Here is a 25,259-nt window from a genome sequence, read left to right as displayed (position 1 = left end):
CAGACATTCAAAATAATTGAATATGGAGGTTATTATAAGATGCAATTTGAAAATTTATTAGAGTACCTTATTAAAAAAAGGAGTGTATACGAGACCCAAAAGAAATTTTACATAATTTCATAATCTGTCATTATTAATAACTAAACTTTGCTAAAAGAAAATCAAGAACATCACATAGATAAATTTTCAGAAAGGAGGTTGTCATTTCCAGGATGAAGAGTGTTTCAGTGTGTGGTAATCTCCAATTATACTATAGAGAAAGAGGGATAAAGATATATTAGAAAACCAAATACGTCCTATTGAATACATTTTGTCAAGTAGAAATAGACAATATTTTATTTTACAGCTGATTTATTCTAGGGATTTAGCAATCAAATGAATTATTACCAATATCTAAAATATTAGGGTGGCTCACATGTATGAACCAGAGGGAAGAAAGTAGATAAAAAGCATCTTTAGTTCTATAAAGAAGCAATGCATTCTGGTATCCTTCATTTTGATACTGAGGACTCTCGATTTTTAATATTTATCCTCTTAACTATCCAATGATTTCAATAGGAACTGAATATGCTCATTTCCTCAGTAGCGGATTCAAAGGATCTGAGAATTATATTGACAAGCCAATGATTTTAATTAGAATTGGGCAATGCTCATTCCCTAAGTGGTGAACTCAGAAGAACCCGGAATTACAGAGACTACTCAACGAATACAACAAGAACTTAGTAATTCTCATTACCTCAGTGAATGCTGTTTAGACTATTTTAGCTTAGAAATAACAGGTAATACTCTGAGGTTACAGCAAATTGTCATACTATGATGAACTTGCTATCTGCACTCCCATCTAACAAAAAAAGTGATGGTCCAAATAAAATTACTTTTTGAAGTCTCTAGAATAAGTTATTGTGGAATTGTGAGATAACAGAAAGGTTGCCTCAATCTTGAACCACATATCTTGGCCATAATAAAGAATAATTGCAAGTGTCTAACTCTGGAAGACCTGTCCTGTTATACATCACATAAAAAAATTGACTTGAAGGGACACTGAGTAAAGAATATTTTTAATGGTAAAGCTGTCACTGGGAATTTGAATACTTATGAAAATGTTTCATCACAGTTTATAGTTGATTTTCAAGAAACTAAAAAGGTTGACTCTTGGTCTTAATGGGGCTCACAATCTACATTCTCTGCCGGTATTTCTTTGTAGTATGGGAAGAAACCCCCACAAACACACGGAGGAAATGTTGTCCTTGGTGGGATTTGAACCCAGGACAATAGCACTTCAAAGCAACAGTGCTAACCACTGAGCCACCATGACATCATCCCTTGTCACCATATTAAGCTCTTTACTGAATTGTTTAACCATTAATGAATATTTAAAGAGAACTGATCACTGGATTTTTTTTAATTTAAACTGAGTTCCCTTTCCAATTGCTACTGCTCCACAGATTATAAAACAGTTATTTTTATTCTGTACCCGTCAGTTCCAACGTTATGACTGTCGATAATAATGGTACAGATTTTACCATCAAAAAGCTAGACCTCTACCACAAATATTCTCTGAGTGCTTCATTTTTCTTCTCTGGACAATAAAAACATGGCCACACACAAACAGGGAAGTTCTGTATTATACGACTAGATGGTTGCAAGAAAAATGTGCATCATTATTTCCGAAGGGCAACATTTTGTAATATAGGGGGTCCGGAAAATAAAGAAAAGCTGTTCCAGAATCAATGGAGCAGTGCTAATTTGAGAAAGCAGTTAGTTTTCAATTAAAAGCCAGTGAAAAGTCCTCTTTTATTGTCCTCTTAAATGAAAATATAAAGATGAGGCTGTAATACTCACTGAAGTTATATGACCCTGTGTACCCTTTATACTGATTGCTCCAGTCACTATAAAATGTTATCACCAGGCTATTGGTATCGGAGGTAATGACAGGGATACTTCTTAGTCCACAGAATGGTCCATAAGTATCTTCCCCATCTTGGATTTGTATATGATCATACATGCAGAAATACCCATACTCCATATTAAATTCACTGATGGTCAGGACAATCTGAAAAAAATCCAAATCATACATTGTAACTAGTGAAGCTTACTTTAATATATTGGATCACGTAACACGTTACAACACATGGATATTAATAAAGCATACAAAATAGAAAACTCTATGTTGAATATGATTGTGAAGAATCATGGGGCAAACACATGCATTGATCTTTGCTCTGTAACAATATGTTGCTTGCAGAACTTGTTGCTTGTATGATTGTAACAAGAAACAAGAGAACCTTACCCTGTGTCCAACTGGAGCTGTGATCGTATAGTTGCAGTTCAGGTTGTTTCCATAGTTATTAGGGTAATTGGGGGAAGTAATGTTTCCTTGGGGTGCATAATACGTTCCTCCGCATGGAACTGTAAGAAAAAATTTAAAGAATATAATATAGCACAAAAAATATGATATTTAAAAATTGTAAAAAAAAAGTATACATTTTAATTTACTTCTTTCACGACTCAACACTAATGTCTTAAAGGGAGGGAGATGGCACAAAATGACTGTTCAAGCCAAGTACAGGCACTCATTGAACCCTTGGCGTGGCCAAACAGTTCACTGCACCTTCCCACTTGTTTTCCTTCTATCTCCTCCCTTACATCTATTTTGATTGACAGCCAGAAAGAGCAGAAATAGATGGAAACAAGTCGGTTGGGAGATTCATTGAACTGTTTGGCCATGCCAAAGATGCACCAAGAGCCTGTACTTGGTTTGAACTGTTATTCTCTGTTGACAGTCTCCTTTTAAGGTATGTAATTTTGCAAAAATGCCATTTTTTTCTTGAGTAAAATTGATAGAGTTGTCATGTTCCAATGAGGATGTGGATCTTAAAGGTCTATTGATCATATTGAAAAATACAAAACAGTATAGTAAATTATTTTACCAAAATAGAATGTTACACTGTACCTGTGCTGTATAAAGCTTTGAAGCCTGTCCCGGCAACACTGCTATCACTGGAAAACTCAACCAGTAATTGGTTGGTAGATGCAATAACTGGAGGCACTGCTCCAGAGCCACAAGTTCTGTTTATAATTGCAGGATAGCTCTTAGTAGGACCATCATAAATCATAATGTAGTCAGAAGCACAATTAGGAGTTGACTGGACATCAAAGGCAACAAAAGTCAATGAAACCTAAAATCATAAAAAAGTCATGATTTAGTTCTTAGTAATGAAACCACAGAGAACTATCCAACACCATTGTAGCGCGGCAAAGAACGAGGTCTAATGAGTTGGTGTGAGTAACAAACACTAAAAATGATGGAGAAATAAGTCATGAGCATCAAAAGAATGAAACAATTGTATTGTAAGTTGGACTATAGTGATGGTTTTGCTATTTAAACTTTTAGATTTATAGATACTTATTCAGAATTTTCCCATATTAACAGAATAGATGTATGTTGATCACAGTTGGGTAATCTAACCTACAGACATGGTCCAATAGTTATTTAAAAATATGGTTTCATTTATACCACCATATATCAGGAGAGATAATCCATGAATGTTGTCAGAAAGGAGCATCTTCCTGATATACTAGAAATTAAATCTTGTTATAAAATATTGTCCTGTGTCAAAAAATGGGGAACTTGACAATAATTCTGTTTCTTCATTACTGTACCTGATTTGATGGAGTTCTAATCAGGAAAACGCAGCTGGCATTATTTGGGTACGCGGATGGGTAGTTGGCTGAGGTCAGATTTCCACTTTGCTGATTAAATAAATTACCACAAACATCTAAGAGAAGGATAGAATCATTGAAGCAATGTTTATGAGTATGAAACAGATCTTTATTGCCCTATAATGGTTCTAATGTCCTGATCTGATAAATCTTGGTTACAACTTTTTGAAAAATGTGGATCTGCAAGAACTTACTGCACTGATACAACCGGTTGATTTTGGAAACATCGAGAACACTTAGTCCATCTCTTTGTCCAATTGGGACGTTGGGATCAGGTTTGGGCACAATGGTGGCTTGTCCTGAAGTGTTACTGAATGCGTCACTGTCAGATACACAAGATTAAGAAAAAATTAGTGGAAACGTGAGATTGTGGCAGAATAACACATCATAGAAATGAATATTCCAGATTTTATATTAGTTTTGGTCTTTCTAGTAACCAGGTATAATTCCTGATGTCACTAACCAACTTACCGTTCGTAATGCATCACTGACGAGTAGTCGTACTCCACACCAAGATTATTAGTGTTTGCTTTATTAAAGTTTGGAAGATCACCTGTAAGACAAGAGAACTGTATTAGACTGGATCTTATAATGATAAAAATATCAAATTAATGGCGACTTCTTACGACATTAGCAAGACTAGCATTCACAAGGTACGCAGTGCCATCACTTTATATTGACTTTGCATTTAATCAACCCTTTTGCACAAAATCCATGCAAAAATTCACAGTTTTTCAGATTGGTATATCTGAAAACTGTTCAATTTGGTTACGTGCATATTTTTACAAGGTTTCGTAAAACCCTTAACCTATTGCAGCAATTGCTGCTTCAAAATCACCACACATATCTGAAATTATTATTGCGCCTCTAGGACAGAAAGACAAATATTAAATAAAATTAAAACAAAATGTTGTGATTTTTTTTTTCACACTTCTTAATAATTCTCAGTTTGATTCTCAATTGTTGTTCGTCTAAACTGAAGATCAACAAAGCTTTAATACACCCTGTGGTCCCACACTGCTTTTCTGTTTACTCAGCCGCATGACTGTTCTGATAACAAGATGTATACTTTGATACCTGGACAATTGGACAAAACAAATAAAGCCAATTGAAAAAAATAGTTCTTTGTGTTACGAAATTCCAAGACTCAAACTTTTTTTCTTTTTTTTTTTTTAGAATTTTTGTTCTGATAGGGCTGAAAGAGAACAGTGTCTTGAGGGAATCTTTTCATTCTTAGGACTTTTTTTCTTATTTTTTCATAGATTTTTGACATTTTTTTCATTTTTTTATTAATCCATAGACAAAAAAGTATGTAGGCTTTGTAGTAAGTTAGGGAAATGTTGCACCCTGTAGAAATTATTCTTCACCACTTATGCTTAATGTATAAACTGGTCACATCAATAGATGAGGGGTAAAAGATCTCTTGTGCTGTCTGTCTTGGGACCAATTTTCCCATTTTATCTTAGATGAAATCAATGCAAATACTTATGTCCCAAAAAACTGAGAAAAGTATTCAAGGAGTGATACCTCTATTGGCTAACCAGAGATATTACATTTGCAAGCTTTCAGAGCTCAAACGGCCCCTTCATCATGGCTATGACTGATGACGACAAGTGACTTGTAATATAATCAGACAAGGTTTCCCCAAAAAGGTATTATCTATTAGTGAACAATGACTCTCAAATATTAAATTATCACACATAACCCATTCTATTAGTCAAAAGCACAGAGAAGGGTCGGAGAGTATATAGATCCTTATAAATGTATTTAATCAGAATATTAAAATATATCACATCAGAGTAACACAACTAAGCAGGAATATATGGGGGTAATTAATTAGAGAGGATAGTGATATTTAATTGAAATGGAGTAACATATGTAAAACTAGTATATAAAGGAATTATATATATACAGTATGTATATATATATATATATATATATATATATATATAGTGCAATTTAGTAAACATAATAGCTGCATCTATGTATCAAGCAGTCCCAACAGAGGTCCTGATAAAATACAGCTACTAAGCATGCAGCAGAAATGCTCAAGCAAAATGCATCAGTGCACACTATGAAAATGCATAAATAGGTCTCAATGGAATCAAATATTTGTAAGACGCAAAAGTGTGTGCAATATAACAGAAGTTGTAAGTAAAGTGCAATAGTGCATACTCTGCAAAAGAAGGCTATAAGTGCATATGTACGAGCAAACTCACGTGATATAAGAGCTGTAAACCCCGGCCTGGCGCCTTATGACGAAGACTGTGGCGAAATGCTCCTTGAATACTGTTCCCAATTTTTGGGGACATAAGTATTTTCCTGGCTATCAAGGTGCCACAATTTTATTTTGCATAGTACATCTTGGATGAAATAAAGACTTTCTACAAATTTCAACCAGGAGCTGGAAACTTTATCTTTTTTCCACTTACAGTTTTCGTGAGCAGGTGGATCATGATGTGCCGTGCACACTAGACCATATGCGGTAAGCTTGCAAATCTTTCTCTTTTTTCCATTTTCTCATAAAATGTGCAGGAGCGTTCTCTGGGCCAGTGCAATTTGAAGGTGCAAAGTGAAGTCAGCAATAAAGTGCACACTGCAACCCCCAGGTACAGCAAAAAGCACATAAAAAAAGCAAGACAGGAGGGAACAGATCACTTTCATCGCTTATTACTGGCCACTATTATTTCTGATCCAGTTGTATTTTGGACAGGAGCAGTAGCTGATATGATGTGGACAGCAATAGACATGAGTGAATTTGATTGGGTCAGGGCTTATTCGACAAGCTGTATAGCGCTTACCGCATAAGCTGCAGAGTAAACCCAGCTTCCTGGAACGCTCCAGCTGATCAGCTGTTTGGCTCCACAGCTGCATGTGTTGTGGCTGTGTGACAGTCACGACACATGCCTGGAGAGCCCAACAAACAGGCTCTCCATGCATGTGTCGTGACTTTGACACAGCCGCGACACATGCAGCTGCGGTGACGAACAGCTGATTATCAGGGGCTCTCCAGGAAGCCCGGTTCCCTCTACTGCTTATTCGGTAAGCACTATAGCTTGTCGAATAAGCCCTGACATAATCAAATTTGCTCATCTCTAGCCAGCAAGAGAAGACAGAATGATAGGCAATCATAGTGTACATTGCTTTTGTAGAGCTTCAGTGTTGATGAGACCAAGATTAATTAAAAAATTGTGTCACCTCCTCCCTGCCTTCCTGCTGTGAGGTGTCATCTTAGAGATGCGCCTATTCCAGTCAACCCCTCTGCAATTCAGCATTCAGATCAAGTGAATTACCTGGTGATATATACTGGAACATGATGGTGACATAGCTGTCACGGTCACTCCTCATATGTTCATGGTAGAACCCCAGGGCATGGTTAAGCTCATGTTGTATGATTCCTCTGTACATGCAGCCAGCTACATCTAACGCAAGCCACTGTCCTCCACCGACACGGCCCAAATTTGATGCACAACTAGATAGAAAGATGAAAAATAAGACTTTACTATAATGCTCCTTAAAATGTTATTTTTATCATAAGGTCTTTATTATCATAGGCGAAACATGGAAAGTTATCTGTAATATTCCAATTCACATCATGCAATAGTGCAGCCAGAATCAGCACTGTTTCTTACAATATTATTTAAGGATTATAATTGAGTTTAAACACACTATTATAGTCCTTAAAAAAATTATATGAAAGAGTTTTATTGCTATAAAAGTTTGTAAGACTTTTTTTATAACTGTTTTTGACACATATTTGCTCCCTAAGTATCACACATGGACCTCTACAGGTAAGGTAGTGATTATTCGCCACTCACCACTATTTGCATATTCACATGCACAAGCGGTAAATGGAGACTTACAATTACAACTGTTTGGCTTACTGTTACACTGCTTCTTGGCCGAGAAGGTGGCCTGGAGGAAGCTTGATAAAATTCAAAACAGCTGTAGCCATATGTGTTGATTTTAAAACTTGAAAGAGTAGCGAGTGGCACATCATCTTTATCTGCTTATGTAAAGCTTGTTGTTGAGAACCATTGGGCATGACAAAAACTTCTGAAGAGGCGTTTGTAGAGCAATGGAGGTGCTTTTTTTGGATGGATTGTGCTCTGCATAGAATGTATAGTTTGATAAATCTCCTGAGACATTATGCCTGCTAGCACAAGAGCTCCTCTTTATATCAGCTCTTTACTCAAAAGAGTAAGGTGACTTACAGACAGTTGCTAAGAGATTCTTGGTCTTCATATGAAGCTTGTACATTATAATGGATCATATGAGCAAAGTTGTCCTACTGAGTCATTCATCTTATTTATACACAGATGAGAGCTGGGCAAATTGATACCCACTACTCTGGTCTGTCATAGAAATTATTAAAATCTCTGAAGCCCCTAGTGAGAGGGCATTCACCCTCCTCCTTCCTCTTTCTCTCACATGGAATTGCAGTAGCAAAAATAGCTGACTGTCTCCTAGAATTAGACTGGTACAAGGAGCATTAAATTGCAGTAAGTTAGGTTGTTCATTATCCAACTATACCTAACTAAAATGCAGGCACCTCCTTTTGGAAATAAGGGAGCTAGCAATACCAAGGAGGATGTCTTTTGTGCATAAAAGAATGGTATATAGATTGGACAGGTAATTAAGGCAGGGAAGGTCTTTTCAGAGAGTTAGATATTAAGGGTACATGTGTTTACACATAGACAGTGGAAGAAGGTATTGCTCCCCCCAGACTTGGGGTCTCTAAAAAAAATATGAATATCGGGGCTTGAAAAGCTCTGATAGTGATGGGGCATACATATTTAGCTTCAAGACGAGTCAGTGAAGTAGATGCATGCTATTTCATATTGCTTTAGATTAAATGTAAAATTTAATAGTTCTGTTCCTTTTGTTCTGAAACCCACACCCGGAAACCGTACACTATCAGAACCAGAACCAAGCCTCCAGTCAGCCTGAATAAAACATTAATGATGGTGGCAGTGAGTAGTTTTGTGTTATCGAGGTTATCATGAAGTTTGCAGCGACTGCATTGGGAGTATATGCAAATATTCCATGTGCGAAATCGGAGGCGTATGTAACATACAATCACTGTTAATTTCTCAATAACTGGCCTATTAGTGGAAACAGCCTGCAGCCTCCTCCGTTGATCGTCAGTCAATCACGTACTTGCCCGTAACATGGGGCAGCAGAGAGCTGTTTGTTCCAAAGATAACAGAGGGTGAATCCAGTTACGGCCCCCCTGGCTGTGACCTTTGACAAGGTACATCAGCCAGGTCAGTACTCTGTGACCACTGGATGTGAGACCTGCATGTTTCCTTCCCTTCCAGTATTCGTAACTCTTTTGATTAGCAGTAAAGGCATGATGTCATGTGTGCATAAGGTCGCAATAATGACATTGAGCTAGCCCGGCTAATCAAAAGAAAAGCCAGGAATGCATAGGGGTAAGGAGGCTTGCAGGTCTCTTATCCAGCATTGACCTAACCTTTGGACCTTAGTCCTGTAAATTGATTCTCCCATCCCTAATACAGGTACAATATTACTATACTCATAGGTAACAATGACGTGTCTAACTTTACAAGTGAGGGGAATTTCATATTAAACTATGAAACTAGTGAAGCATGTAAAATCAATGATCACAGAAAGCAATAAATACCAAATGTAATGAATTGGGATGAACACAAAAAACCCATATAGTTACAGAAAAAAAAACAATTCTATTTTGTTAAACTATTGAAGGAATTCTACAATCTCAGCTAAAATTCAATTTTGGTATGTGAACAACCTGGTTCACATATACAATGTATCCTAAGAAACTAAACATAATCATGTCATTGATAGAGGTGCTAATAGTGGATATTTGTAAAATGATGATTGCATTTCAACATACCCAAAAAAGATGGTCTTGGTATAGAACTTGGTATAGAACACACTCTTGGAAGGATGCCGCTTACTGACTAACTTCATATTTTTTTTACTCAACTGGTGACTGTCGATGCACACCTTTGTTTTTCAAATCTCCACTTCTCATGGTGCTATTATTAACAAGGCTTTATTTTGTAGCTTAGGAAATATCAAATGCGTTAACAAGGTTGTCCACATGTGAGATTTTATAATTTCTACTAAAGGATATGGAAAATCTCTCCCTTTTCATTGATTTGATTTTAAACTCTTCAATTAATGAGATATGTAAGTATCTCCAGACAGTTTGTCGAAAACTGGGATTTTTCCAAGCAAGAATGTGGTATACAACCTTTGTCAATATGCAGAACATATGTCTACAGAATGAAAATAGAGAATCTATTGACAAGCTTAGGCAATGTTGGGGAATGTGACTTTCCTTTTTACCAAAATGTTCAAAACTATGACTAAATATCACTGTATTAGGGAATTCATCTCTACAGTCCACCATACTCATCAGTTGACTGTTGGGAAAATGATGCTTTGGCCGATTGTTTGGCAGAAAGGCTATCTCAGCTGGTTATTGAACGCACAGTTGAGCTGGATGAGCCAAGAGCTCCTGTGTTCTCTATGAGACAGCCATCATCGAATATTTCTCCTGAGGAGCAATACAAACCACAGTCTGAAATTGAACATGGCCAATTGACATTAGTTGACCGGCACCACCATATATATTAGTGTATTAATCAAACCCATTGATATTGGTGGGTTCGGACAATATTGGACTGATGTGTTCAAATTAGTGCTAACCAGGCTTCATAATTCCTCTTGCTTCACCTTATACAGATCTAAAAGACTAGATTATAATACAAGCATAACATTTTACTCAAAGAAATGTAGTAAAACCTAAAGGGAAGAACCCACCCATTTCCAGATGTAATGTTGATGTAATTACTCTCTGCTGCCCGAGGTGTAAACCTTACACAGGTAAGTGATTCATATTCCTCCATGGCGGTCTTAAACATGAAGCGCTGCCAATCGTCTAGTGTTTAAAAAATGTTTGTAATTAATCTTTTGTCAAACAGTTATCATGGTCTGCTTAGGTATAAAAAAGGCAAGAAAAACTTACTATAAACACTTGCTAACGTGTAGGGCACAATGACCGTCCCATCTGCAGATTTGGGCCATAAGCACTGTGTACAGGTTATAGCATTGCGTCCAGTTTTCACCAATATGTCACCCTCTTGTACAGGCAAGGTTTTGTCTAAATACAGAAAATAGCGATAGTTTAAATGCTACAAGAGAAATGTTCACATCGAGTAATTGTCTTACTTATGCAGTTAATAGATTAAATTAAATTTTATTACATATTAATTAAATGTTACCTAAAGTTCTTACCTTTGTTAACCTTCAATATTTTAGAAAAGACTCCTTCAGGTTCTTCTTCCTTAATATCTGTAAGTTAACACATGTACATAATAAAGCAATCCTATATTGTAGATTTATCTTCAGCTACTATATTTTCTATGGGAATAGATTTCATATTTATGTTTTGTAACTCTATGAAAAAAGGAAGGATAGATCCGGCTACTCTAAATAAAATCTTGAATCTTTATTCGATCATGTTAAAAATATTGAAATATATCCCAAATATATAAAAAGCCAATATACCAACAAATTTCTAAGTGTGTAGCACCATATTTATATGAATTCTAATTACTTTTATAATATTAACATTCAAAGTATAATCATTTAGAATTAGTTTGTTTCATTTTTGTTTTAACCTTTGACTGTTAATTAAAAAAAAATAGGGCAAATAATCAAATAATATAAGTGAGCGTTATGAAATTGGTACATTAATTTATATACACTAAATGGATATCATTATTTTGTTATAATTCTTAATTAATGAGTCCTATTAGACACAGTGTATAACATCTGTCTCCATGTTCCCCTATGTATAACTCCTGACCCCTCGTCATACCATCTGCCTTTCCTAACATGTGACAGAATGGCTGGTGTAAAGAAGTCAGCGATACTGTTATGGGATCCACCGATGTAACGAGTCAGTCCATGGCATTTTTTTACCTCCTAAATCTTCCATATCATCTGTAACGTGATATTATTGAGAAGCGGGAGGAGCCGAAGCATCTTGACAATGTAATAAAGCAGAGCGGGATGACCAAGTGTTGAGGAGCCATGGGCAGAAACATCCTCTAGCTCAACATCAGCAGAAAAAAACATGCCTTCATTGGAAGATTCATTGCATGGGTTTTCCATGTTCAAGCAGCTGAATGCAATCTTACATCGCCAAGCACAATACCAAGTGTTGAATGGAGTAATGTAAAGCTGACACCACTGTATTCTGGAACAGTGGTCTGTGAAGTGACAGATCATGCTTCTTTATTGGCCAGTCTGATATTCATGTTAGTCTGTACAAATATCCTTACCTTTTCTTTACTATTAGTTTCAGTTGTGTCTTGACCTGAAGACCTCATTACTTTTTCATGGACTGATTGCTAAGGACACACTGCCTGACAAGCCTATTTAATAAGACCCCGGTTGTAAAGCAATGCATCCCAAGCATCCAGGCTGTCAGAAGTCAATTAGTTCATCCCAATCATCGTTAACTAAGGTTATTGATCAGATTTGTGCAACTAGACATTTGTATGTGAAACCTCAGGACTAAATGTTTATCACAAGACATGGCATTGTCAACATTATTAAACGTAAATTGTTTTCACAATTTTAGCTATCATTTTTCTCCATTAAATATTGAAAAATCGTACCTGATTCAGGCTGTGCCAATTTCTTTATTTCATCTAATCTAATATCTGTTAAATTAAAAAGTTTATTAATAATTGAAACAAAAATACTGAAGGGTATTAATTGTTTACTATATGTTAGTGCTCTGCTGTATTTATGGATTGGCCAAAAGTAAAAAAAAAAAATCTGTTTTGTAAAATTCTGTGAAAATGGAGCCGTGATCAATCAGGTGCACCTCCACTCCATTTATTGTTAATGGGATTGCCAGAGATTGAGAGCTGCTCTTGGCTGGTGTTGTGCATTCCCCTAAGAATAAATGGAGTTGCAGTCTGCATGATCGACTCATGCTCCATTTACATCAGGTTCCTTAGAGCCCCAGTTCTAGGGATCGATGGGGTCCAAATAGTCAGATCCCCAGCAGTCAGGAAGCTATGCACTACCCTTTGGAAGGAGGATCACTTCCAAATTTAAGAATACGCATTTAAAAGGAAATCATATTGGCATGTTTCTACATAAAACATATTAGATGTGATATTCCATAGTGTAATGTACCTGCTAGATTTATATACCAATGATCTTCATCTCAATAATGATATTTCCATTGACTGTAATTAAAGACTAGGGTTGTGTTCCTTAACCAGTGATATATTAGCCACATTTTGTTCATTGGCTTCTGCTAATGGTTCTCCAGCATAACATTGATATGAATATTAGAATAATTTACAATATTTCACTATTTTTTTACATTCTGTGACCATTATTTAATACTTTCCCTTCTTTTACCCTATTTAGTACATCATCCAGATGTACTGAGCAGTGTAGCTGTGAATTCTGTACTAGGATGAGATAAAGCACTGGGAACAACCACCAGCAAAGTTCTGCCTTGTTGTCCTCCTTCTGCTTCCCACGTTTCTTTCCCCTTTCCCTACCCTGTAATTTGATTGCTCAATGTGCTGGATGTCCACTTTAGCAAGATAAATTTTAACTGTTTTTCAGAGTGAATGATGAATTCAAGAGGCAGGCTACGGGAGAAGTGGCTCATAAGTGGAAACAAAAGCATATTTGCTTCATAGCATACAGTATATTATAAGATTTATTACATTTGCTTGTACAATTGATTTCTGAAAGGTGTGTTGATAGTTCAGCGCTTGTTTATGAATTTACTTAATTTTATATAGTAAATATAAAAGTATTCAATAAAGACAAATAGTAAAAATAAAGCGAGGACACTGAAGAATAACCCAAATCATATCCAAGAGAGTTCTTACCATTTCCTTTTAAGCCTGATATGGAAAACTGTAGAAGAAATATGGGTAATCATTAGTTACACTTCTTGAAATGTTTGCAGTAGATTAGGTCAGCATAGACAAGATGGAATTTTGGGCAGTAAAATTTCCAACATAAACTGCGTATTGTATATAAATTCTTAATCACTCTCTCATTAAAGAAAAGAAGATAAAGCAATTACTTGCAATTTCCATTATTATGAATTTTTAAGGATACATTTCCCAGAATGACAATCTGTGAAGTCACTGAGGATCTAACGGGAACATAAGACCTCCAAAAACTCATTTATCGGTGATTTATCGGTGATGACGACATGCTCACTGCTCCGTCCCACGGACTTGGAAATTGGAAGAGAGCAGTAACATTTCACTGTCTGCTCCAGTGAGCCAGATACACTGGATTTGTCTGCTCTTTTCCTGCAGATTACCACTATATCTAGAGGTAATTAGCATTTCTGGATATGACAGGCTCTCCATAAAGACACATAAGAAGGCAAAAAATCTTCTAAAAAAATCATAAAACCAACTATTAACACGAAGGGTGACACAAAAATGTATCAGAATTGTACAAACTGGTAAAACCTTCTTAGCAAAGATTAGGCAATAACAAAAGTAAATGGCCTTATTGTTCTCCAATATTGTCTAATGTTACAAAAGGAATATTTCCAAATGATCCACCCATCCTCCTAAAGTGTTTATCTGGTAATTTTTCTCTCTGAAAGATAATGTTGTCCACACCTTCACCTTGGCAAACTGTTGGCTCCCTCACTGCTCTATCTCTGTTTTAATTCAAATGCAAGTTAAACTTAAGTGCTTTGGGAGTGTTAAAGCACTTACCAAACCTTTGTCTCCCTTAAGCTATGTATTTCCTACCTAGACCCACCTTCCTCTGTTTGACTAATGACTCACTGGATGCTGTGTACTCAAGCCAGTGAGGCTTCGTCAAGCCTCAGAAGGTGTGCCTGGGTGGAGAACAGAGTCAACGAGACCGCACTTGAGAAGTGCTTTGATCATGCCCAGAGCACTTAAGCTTCATTCAGATATGAATTAAAATAGATTGCATAGGGGAAGATATGGATAATGTTCATCTTTCAGAGAGCAAAATGACTACATACAGAGTTCTGGAGGTGATGCTGGTGAATTGTTCTGATAAATTCCCTTTAGCCAATCTAAACTAAGGATTAAAGAATGGAGGAGACTTGAAGAAAGTTTAGGAAAAGGCTTTTCTAATGGGGACATAAAAATAAATCTTACCTGTAGAGGTGGAGGAAGGCTTGTCACGGGTCCCACTACAAAAAGTAGTAAAAGGAGGTTCATTTTCACATCCATGTTGTTAGTTCTATAATATTGGAAGGAATTGTCTCTTGACGAGATGCATGCCAACCATCATGTCAGGTCAGCCTTATATACATGCATCTATCCAATCACAAAGCAGAAATAAAGATATCTGTAATGGTCTGTAGGAGATCCGGGAACAGATATAAGCCTGTTATAGATGTACAATTATTTTTAGAGTTTGACTACCATGGAGAAGTTCTTTAATTCGTTCAGCAAGTCCAAGTCTACTGATGGAATTAATAATTATGTGACTGTGTCTCAAAACTGACTTAAAAAACAATGTTTATACCCTGTCACTTATACATATTATTTTATAAATTTTTTTATGTAAATACATTTATAATGTCTAGAAGAGACGTCTTCTTTATACGTTTTAGAATGCGGGTACCTACAATGTATATAATCTATAGAATTTCCACTTTGCAAAGTTCTTTTCACTTTTAATATTCAGTGATATCTTTGCTGTGTAGTGATCTGGATTTTGTAGTGGAGAGGGTTAATTTTTTAGGAGACAATATATGTGCTTAAAATGTTTTTGAAAGGAACATGATATATCATTAGTGAAATTTAGTAATGGGACTGACGATGATGATTCTATTTTTTGTGGCATTTTTAAACCTATATATGATTTAAATTTGGAATTAGAAAAAAAACACATTCTTTTTATTCTTCACTTTTGGTAAATTTCAGCACAAAAGGCCATATTTATTACTTGCTGTTTTTTGCACTTTTTTAAAATCATATGATATTCGTTGACGTTTTATGTGCAAAATTCATCAAAATGCGCTTTTCTGGAATTTCAATTAAAAATGCTTTTTATTTTTGTCTTTGGCCTGTTTTGCCACTTTTTAAGAGTACAACATTTGTGCTAAGATATCTGTGATATAGTGAAATGTGGATATATTTGAGTGAAATTAAATTCAACTAAACAATTGCAATGCATTTGTCATTTTTCGTAATTTGCTTTTGCACTAATTCAGCAAAATGGTGGCTGGCTGAAGCATAACCAACCATCAAAAGGTTAAAAAATACTCTGATTCACTTTACTGCTCCACTTCTGCGATGCTCTGTACCATCCCATTGCATTTTTTTTTATCACTGCTGTACTCTGTGTTATCACACTAGGCCAAGACCAGTAGCTCTGATGAGTAGAGATGAGCAATCATTTGAAAGTTCGAGCTTGTCGTATTCAGTCGAACTTTATTCCAAAGTTCGGTTTGGGTAACCAAACTTGACCCCTAACCCAATAGAAGAGAATGGGGTCGCTAACTTTTGTGCTGTGAAAAAAAAAGAAAAACAATTATCTTGAACCAGGAGGAGGAGGTCTAAGTGGAGGAGGAGGAAGTGAATGTGTAGGTGGAAGAGGCGGAGGAGGAGGTGGCCAACACTGCCTTGTGCTTCTACTGAGTCCCCACTGTCAGGTGGGAATGCTGTTAGTAGAGCGTCTACCTGCGTGCACTTGTATTCCCACATTTTCTGATTGCGCTTCAGTGATGGAAGTAATGATGGTACATTGTCTTTGTAACAGTGATCCAGCAGGTTGGCAACATTGTAATCAGCACTGGTAACAACTGGGCAACTCCGTGGTCATTGCACAGAGTAAGCAACATATATTGGCTCATGGGTTCTGGGCTGGCCAGAGGTAACAACAAACTGTCCTCAGTGGGAGATGCATAGCCTGTGTCCTATGTATTCTCCCAGCCACGCTCTAGTGAGGCCATAGAGATGCTTTGAGTGCCACCCTGCTATGAACACGGTCTCTCATCCTCCTCATCCATAAAAACTGTCCCCTGGCTGGAAAGTTGTGTTCCTGGCTGCTGTTGGTACAGAACCCCACCTCCGAGCCATGTGTGGATGAATGTCCTGATAATCATGTGATAGTTTCCTGTATGTACTGCTCCTCTTTCTCCCATGCTATCTCCTCATCCATCATTGCCTGCAGCGGTTTTTAAAGGATCCAGAGAACTGGGATAGTAATGCTGATGATTGAGTCATCAGTGTTGGCCATATACTCAAAGCAGCACAAACACGTCAAGCATTGAGACTCACTCGTTGGTGGTGAAGAGGTGGTGTTTCGCAGAGTGATTCACCAATGTGTGCTGCATCTGAAACTCCACTATTACCTCCTTCTGTTCTCCCAGTCTGTCCAGCATATGCAAGGTGGAGTTCCACCTTGTTGGTTTGTCGTATGTGAGGCAGTGAGTGGGAAGGCAGAAGTGAAGCTGCAGCACAGACAGGCAAGCAGCAGAAAGGTGAGAATTCTGAAAGCACGCACAGACAGCCCACATTTTCTGCAGCAGCTCTGACAGATCTGGATAATGTTTAAGTAAACCCTGCACCACCAAATTCAACGCACGCACAAGTAAGGGATGTGCGTAAAACAGGCTAGACCCAGAGCTGTTAAGAGATTTTGCCCTATATTGCACACCAACAGGCTGCTCTTGAGGTTCAGCAGCATCAACCACTCATTTGTCTGTTGTTTAATCCCCATATACAGCTCCTATGTGGTGTGGGATCTTTCCCCAAACAGATGAGTTTTAGAACAGCCTGCTGTTGGTCATCTCTGGCTGTGCTGAAGTTGGTGGTGCAGGTTTTACACTAACCAGATGAAGAGGTGGTGGAAGAAGCAAAGGAGGTAACCTGGACAGAGAAACATCCAGCAATCATTGGTGGTAGTATGACATTCGCCAAAACACCTTCTGCCTCAGGACCAGCAACCAATACATTTACCCAATGGGCAGTTAGAGAGATTTTACATCCCTGTACATGCTTACTAGTCCACATACTGGTGATTATGTGGACCTTGCCACTGATGGTGTTGTACAGTGCACACCTTATTTTGTCCACAATATTTTTGTGCAAAGAAGGGTTGGCCCGCCTGTAAAAGTAGTGGCAGCTGGAAAGCACACACTGTGGGACAGCCACCGCCATCAGTTTCTTTTTAAACAGTCTGTCTCCTCCAGCCAGAATGTCAGCATTTCAAAGACCAGAAATTTGGAAATGCTGTCATTCAGGTGTTGATGCTCCATGACACTGCTGGTGGTTATGGTACTGACACATCCTCTCTTTTTGGGGTACCAGGTGGCCCTGTAGATTGAGAGTGGGAGGAAGGGCCAAGACTGCACCAGAAGAGAGAGTAAGAGGAGACTCAGATCTTTCCTGTTTTTTCAAGTGTGTACTCCACTGCAGTTCCTGCTTTTAATTCAAATGTTTTGTCATGCAGGTGATGCTCAGGCCCAGAACATTTATGCCTAGCTTCAGGCTCTGACTGCACAGTGTAAAAAGCACTTATCTCTTGTCCACAGCAAACTGCCTGATGAGTTGCCACCCAAGGAGCTCCTTAGAACTCACTTTGGTGTGCTCATTTCCTTGGTGCGATGGGCAGTAGCAGATGACATACTGGCTAGGGGCCAGCCCGTGAGCTTTTGTATCCTGCTCCCTCTTTTGCTGTGTAAATGAGGCATTGTGACCACCTTCTCTTCCTCCAAAATGTGCACATCACCCGGACAGCCTTCACTCCATGTGGAGTTCAGAACTTCATCATCCCCCACATCTTCTTCCACCAGTCCTCACCACTGCCCTTCTTGACGGCCTACAGTGCAGAAAGACGCAGCAATTAGCACCTGTGTTTGATCACCAGAGATTTGCTGCAGTCATCAATTAACCATGTTGATGCTCTCCTCATTTTTCCACCCCAAAAATTATACAGTGAAGAAGAGAAGGTGCCCAGCAGATTATTACACCCTTAGGATACTCTGCAACAGGCTATTAGGGCATGCTACACTAGGCTGTTTGGCACACTGCACCAGGCTGTTATGGCATACTGCACCATGCACTCTGCATCTTGCTTTTCGAACATTGTGCACCAGGCTATTAATACACTCTGCACAGTTCTGGATCTCTGCAGCAGGCGTTTACAGTAGGGAATGCTGCACCAGGCTATTATGGTACTGTGCATCAGGCTGTTATGGCATGCTGCACCAGACTGTAAGGGCACTCTACATGAGGCTGTTAGGGCATGCTGCATCAGGCTATTATGGCATGGTGCACAAGGCTGTTTTGGCATACTGCACCAGGCTGTTAGGGCACACAGCTCCAAGCTGTTGGAGCACTCTACACCAGGCTGTTTTTGCACTCTGCACAGGGCTGTTTTTGCATGCTGCACCAGGCTGTTATGGTGTGAGCAGATTGGTGAATGCAGTGACGGACAGAAGACAGAGGAAGGGTTAACACATTTAATTCACACTTGGATACTCCATGCAGGGAGGTTAAAGGTTAATTTGGGGGTTTGGGTATGCAGTACAAAAATATAGATAAGATGCAGGGGTTAAGGAACAGTGGAAAAAGGTATTAACAGTTCTTGGGGGTTAACTTATCTTGTCAGATTTTTATCATGACGTGGTCATCCTGGAACAGGTGATGGCACTAACAATGGCTGACATGGCGCTTGTCCAATATGGTCCTGGAAGTAACATTGATCCGACTTCTGGCGGCAGTGGTTGGTATCCGATACCTTCCACTGAGCCCCTAGTCCATGTACTGATGTGGCCGGAAGAGCATGGGCCACAGCACTGTTTAAGCCCGACAGGACCTGGAGATATACACTGGTGAATCAGGGCACAGAAGACAGTCCTGCTCCCGGTCTTTCTCTGGCAGCATGCGCACAGTACTCACGAGCCCGGAATGCTCAACACTGCGCTTTGTGGTCACCAACGGGCACACTGCAGGTCACTCCTCACAGGCTCTGTTATCGGTGGCGGGGAAGCTCGAGTGCGGGCCTGCGCTATACTGACGCTGAAGGGCCGGAGGGCCGGAGCACTCACGTCCCCCTGCTGTGAGCTGTCTCTTCCCACCAAGTCTGCCCGTTTCTGCATGCTGAGTCTGTAAACCCTTAGCCACACCCCCTCTTTCCACCTGCAATGAGACAACAGAGGCAACAGCCCTGACAGTTCCGGGACAAAAAAGGTACCCGTGGCACGTCCCTCTTCTTACAATGGCACACTACACCAGGCTGTTATGGCACACTGCACCAGGCTGTTATGGCACACTGCACCAGGCTGTTATGGTATGATGCACCAGACCGTTAGGGCATGCAGCTCCAGTCTGTTGGGGAACTCTACACCAGGCTGTTTCGGCACGCTGCACCAAGCTGTTAAGGCATGCTGATCCAGGCTATTAGGGCATTCTGCATCTGGCTGTTAGGGCATTGTGCAACAGGCTGTTATGACACTGTGTAACAGGCTGTTATGGCATGTTGCTCCACAAGCTGTTAAGACTCGCTGCACCAGGCTGAGATGAAGTGGTGGGGCAACCTGTGATCTGGTATATATACAGGCATGACTGTAATAGCTCCAGAAGTTCCCACAGCCTAAAAGCATGTTGGGTTGCTGTGCTGCAGCCTTTCAACAAAACTTATTCTGCACTGAACCCAAACAGTAAAACGGACTGTCAGGAGAACGTCCATGTTCAAAGTTCAGAATGAACCCCGAACTTTATGAGCATAAAGTCACACCACAGGTCATGACATTATAACCTTCCGTGTGCTTAGATAGAAATGTATCGGGCCTCTGCAGTGGTGATCAGAAGATTTTCCAAAAACCAGATGGGGGAAGATGAAATGCCTAGTGGCTGCAGAGGCAAGTTGACTTAAAATATATTTTTAATTATCTACCTCTTACATGATCTTATTTTCTACAGCATATATTATTTAAAAAAAAGTGCTGACATTTAAGGAGAATAAGCTGCAAATTAAAAAGTAGCAAAAAATTGCCAATAAAGGTGCAAATACAATAATGATTTAGACCCAAAATGTTTAGTCATTAACCCCTTACTGATATCTGCCATACATGTACGGCGCAATTCATTAGCGGATGTACTGTATGTAGCAGACTCGCAGGTCATGGCTGTGTATTTCAGCCAGGACCTGTCTCTAACAATTGCTTATAGCACAAAGCACAACCCCTGATTGTTAAACTGTTAAATGCTGCTGTCAATCTGTGACAATTACATTAAACACACACCTGCAGAGGGGCACACCATTCAATTGGCCTATCGGCACACCTGTGACGTGATCGTTAGTGTTGAGCGATACCTTCCGATATGCAAAGGTACCGGTATCGGATTGGATCGGCCGATATCCAAAAAATATTGGATATCGCCGATACTGATACCCGATACAAATGCATATCAATGGGACACAAAATATCGGAATGGTTCCCAGGGTCTGAAGGAGAGGAAACTCTCCTTCAGGCCCTGGGATCCATATTCATGTATAAAATAAAGAATAAAAAAAAAAAAATATTGATATACTCACCCCTCTGACGGCCCCGGCTCTTACCGGTCCAAGCACCTACCTCCGTTCTTAAGAATGCAGAGTGAAGGGCCTTTGATGACGTCGCAACTTGTGATTGGTCGTGTGACCGCTCATGTGACCGCTCACGCCATCACAAGCCGCGACGTCATCGAAGGTCCTTCACTCCCTTTATTCTTAGGAACGGAGGCACCGCTAAGTGCCAGGGTCTGCCGGAGGGGTGAGTATATCAATATTTTTTATTATTTATTTTTTACATGAATATGGATCCCAGGGCCTGAAGGAGAGTCTCCTCTCCTCCAGACCCTGGGAACCATACATACCGCACACTTCCGATTCTGATTTCCGATATCGCAAAAATATCGGAACTCGGTATCGGAATTCCGATACAGCAAATATCGGCCGATACCCGATATTTGCAGTATTGGAAGGCTCAACACTAGTGATCGTGGATCATCGACGGGGTCTTCTAAAGACCCCCATGCCTATCTTCATGGATCTCCTTTGAAATGCAGCCTGTGGCAGGGCTTCAACAGGAGACCATGATTTTCACTATATTGAGAAATGTTGTGGCATTGTTGTATGTAGCAAAAACAATCAGTCGATAAGAGGTTAAGGTCAGCTAAGGGGATTAACAAGTACAGTGAAAAAACATTTTAAAAATATGAACATATTAAAATAAAAAATAAAAGTTAAATTCACCACTCTTTTCATCCACTAAAATAAAGAAAACAAAGTAAAATGCACATATGTGGTATTGCCGCTTTCAGAAAAGTCCAATCTATTAAAATATAAAAACAATTAACCCGGTCGATAAACACCCTCAGTAGAAAAATTTCAGGAACACGAAAATCACGTTTTTATTGGTCACTGGAATACCACAAAAATGTTGTACCAAGATATTAAAATGTCATATCTAACCCAAAATGGTATCAATAAAAACTTTGTCTTGTGCTGCAAAAAATAAGCCCTCACACAGCTCCATTGATCGAAAAATGAAAACGTTATGGTTCAAAGAAAATGGCGACTCAACTCCCCAATTTTTTTTTTAAACTTCTGATTTTATTTTCACTACTAAATACATTTTTTAAAAAACTTTACCTGTCTGGTTTCTCCATAACTGTAATAATGTGCAGAATCATACTTTAAGAATATTTTTACCTCAAAATGTATTTCTAAAAACATTGTCAGAATTGAATTTTTTTCGCAATGTCACCGAACTTGGAATTTTTTTCCCATTTTCAGTACATTATTTGGTAAAATTAAAGGTGTCTTTCAAAAGCAGAACTCATTGTGCAAAAAGGAAGCCCTCATATGTTCATGTGGACAGAAAAATAAAAAAGTTTCGGCTCTGAGAAGAAGGGGGGGGAAAAACAAAACCGTAAAAATGGAAAATGGCCACGTGAAGAAGGGGTTAAAGATGAATGTATATTTTGATTTTCAGTGCTATTTCTTCTCTATTATTTCCTCCAACATAGCAATATGAGGGCTTGCTTTTTGCAAAGACAATAGTTTTGAATCGTGCCATTCATTTTATATAAAGATCATGTTGCAAGGAAGTGGTGGGAACACAATTCCAGCATTGTTGTTTTCGTTTTTTTACGGATTTTATTGTATTGTAGCAAAACAAATGTGCTAAAAATGTTAAGGTGTTTGTACATTTTTGGTTAGAAAAAATGTTAAATGTTGCCAATTACAAAAGACAGTGGAGGTGTCACCACTATTATCTGGCCAGTTTGTGCACCTTGTCGTGTTGTGCACCTTGCAGCACTATGAAAATTCCGAGGAGTTCTCCAGCTCAGTATACTTAATAAAGTAATGGCAGCCAGTGAGTGTTTTGCATTTTAACTGTCGGAAATGTATCCCTTTCTTGGGATCAGCAACAGGTTTGTTGTTTCGATAGTGAAGACCTAAAAGCTTTTTAGCAAACATGTTAAAAGTTCATACTCACCTGCTAAGGTATATTCACCAAGTCATAGGTCTTGGTGAAAAGCATGACAGGAACTTTGAAATTGCAGAGTAGAAGAGCACAATCATTCAGACAGACATGACGCTGCAGTAGGGACAGCAACTTGTAACAGCAGAAACGAGTTGGTAGGCAGAGTCAAATGTACGGACAGCACCTTGGAATAGCAGAACCAGGTAGGTAAACATGCACCATGATGTACCAGAGCCAAGTGTGCGGTAGCACTTTCAGGAGGCAAACTCTGTGGGGATTATAGGAGAGACCAGTGGGTTAGCCAAGTAGCTCGGCAAGAAAACTATAGGCACTAGCAATGTGCTAAAAAAGAACAAAAAATAGCCAGCTCACCCTTCCTGCAGTATTTGTAGTTCATTTGAGGCTCTCGACTTCATTATTGCCAGACACCAACAGACCAAAGTGTTAAGTTCCAGCTCTCAGTGTTAAAAAGCTCTTCTTCATCTCCTTTGTCATGATGTAACTCTAAACCCACCATAAACATAATTTCAGTAATAAACCTCTCAAATAGTCAGTCTGAGGAGTCGTAAAATTTAACCTCTTGTGTGTCACAACCTAAGCACATAAGTCATAACACTAAAGATGCTTATACACTAAAGATTAGGATTTTCTCTACTACTATTAAATGATACATGCTCCCAAATAAAAAATATTAATAATAATAATACAATTATATGGAAATCATGACAAACAGAAAAGCCATTCACCCCAGGCACTGAAGCAAACCCAATGTGAACAGCATCCAAACCACTGATGGGATAGCATTATCTAAATTGTTAATGCGGTCAGTTTTTTTTTTACCCCTGCATGACCTATGACATATACGTATGTCATAGGTTGTATCCCCGCACTCTATGTGGGCTTCGGCGTTGAGATAATATGTTTTCCGGTACATGTCAGCTGACTTTATCAGCTGACATCTGCCCCTAACAGCCAAGGGTGGAATCCACGATCTTCCCACAGCTGCTAACATGTCATGCCGCTGTCAGTTTAACATGATTGCGCCGGAAGCATGTTTTTTGCAGTCATTCTATGTGACTCACTAAAATTATCCAGTGCATGCACTGTGAACTGGTTTCAGAGCGATGAAAGGAGGGTATATTTGAGTTATATATATTGGCTGCCAGGGGGTGCACATCATTATCCATACAGTTCTATGGAGTGAGACCGCACCCTTTAGTCGGCCCCTGTGTAGAGACCACAGGTAAAGAAGGATGCAGGGACAAATGGGAGCCAGAAAGCAAACAGCGTTTTTAACTTTTCTTTTAACTTCCAACCAAAAATATAACAACAGTTTTCCACGCAGGGAACTTGAGTACAAGAATACAATATCACAGTAAATCCTAACTACTATATAGGAGGCCTGAACTATACCCGAAGAACGCGGCAGCGCCTCACTAATACCTCCCCTACTAAGGTAAAGTCAACAACGTTCACTTATCAGTAGTGTTGAGCATTCCGATACTGCAAGTATCGGGTATCGGCCGATACTTGCTGTATCGGAATTCCGATACCGAGATCCGATATTTTTGTGATATCGGGTATCGGTATCGAAACAACATTAATGTAAAAATGTGTAAAAGAGAGAATTAAAATAAAAAATATTGCTATACTCACCTCTCCGACGCAGCCTGCACCTTACCGAGGGAAGCGGCAGCGTTCTTTGTTTAAAATTCGCGCTTTTCTTTCCTTTACGTGAGTCCCGGCTTGTGATTGGTTGCGTGCTGCCCATGTGACCGGGACGCAACAGCAAGCCGTGACATAATTTCAGGTCCTTCAGGATTTTAAAATTACGTTCCGGCGTTGTGATTGGTTGCGTCGCAGTCACATGGGAGACGCAACCAATCACAAGCCGTGACGTCACGGGAGGCTGGACACACGCGCATTTTAAAATGGGCGCGTGTCCAGCCTCCCGTGACGTCCCGGCTTGTGATTGGTTGCGCCGCGGTCAACCAATCACAAGCCG

The 25,259-nt window shown here is 39.1% G+C and overlaps 1 protein-coding gene across 3 annotated transcripts; it reads right to left on the bottom strand.

The window, feature by feature from the left end:
• Nucleotides 1–124: 124 nt before the first annotated feature.
• Nucleotides 125–23,399, bottom strand: LOC143768843 (embryonic protein UVS.2-like). 3 transcript variants are annotated; one of them, XM_077257470.1, is made up of 15 exons: nt 23,267–23,399; nt 14,922–15,083; nt 13,650–13,677; nt 12,405–12,449; nt 11,014–11,070; nt 10,745–10,879; nt 10,540–10,657; nt 7,017–7,195; nt 4,195–4,276; nt 3,918–4,045; nt 3,664–3,779; nt 2,954–3,179; nt 2,291–2,409; nt 1,843–2,053; nt 125–250 (listed from the first exon to the last, which is right to left on the bottom strand). In XM_077257470.1, the coding sequence occupies exons 2-15, from the start codon at nt 14,994–14,996 to the stop codon at nt 246–248; spliced, it is 1,524 nt and encodes a 507-aa protein (XP_077113585.1). In that variant the 5' UTR covers nt 14,997–15,083; nt 23,267–23,399; the 3' UTR covers nt 125–245. The 3 variants fall into 3 exon arrangements, with proteins under 3 accessions (XP_077113585.1, XP_077113600.1, XP_077113592.1); XM_077257485.1 differs by lacking the exon at nt 12,405–12,449; XM_077257477.1 differs by lacking the exon at nt 23,267–23,399 and having other exon boundaries at nt 14,922–15,129.
• Between the last annotated feature and the right edge of the window lie 1,860 nt (nt 23,400–25,259).

Source organism: Ranitomeya variabilis, chromosome 1 (genome assembly GCF_051348905.1).
Source record: "Ranitomeya variabilis isolate aRanVar5 chromosome 1, aRanVar5.hap1, whole genome shotgun sequence".
NCBI classification, from domain to species: domain Eukaryota; kingdom Metazoa; phylum Chordata; class Amphibia; order Anura; family Dendrobatidae; genus Ranitomeya; species Ranitomeya variabilis.
This window is presented reverse-complemented; position numbering and strand designations above follow the sequence as displayed.

What these genes read in the sequence shown, in the direction of transcription:
- LOC143768843 (XM_077257470.1), bottom strand. Translation starts at nt 14,996, where the DNA reads ATGGATGTGAAAATGAACCTCCTTTTACTACTTTTTGTAGTGGGACCC. An exon ending in ATCAGGCTTAAAAGGAAATG is followed by an intron (nt 12,450 to 13,649) that starts GTAAGAACTCTC and finishes TTAATTTAACAG; the next exon opens with ATATTAGATTAGATGAAATA. An exon ending in CAGCTCCAGTTGGACACAGG is followed by an intron (nt 2,054 to 2,290) that starts GTAAGGTTCTCT and finishes GATTTTTTTCAG; the next exon opens with ATTGTCCTGACCATCAGTGA.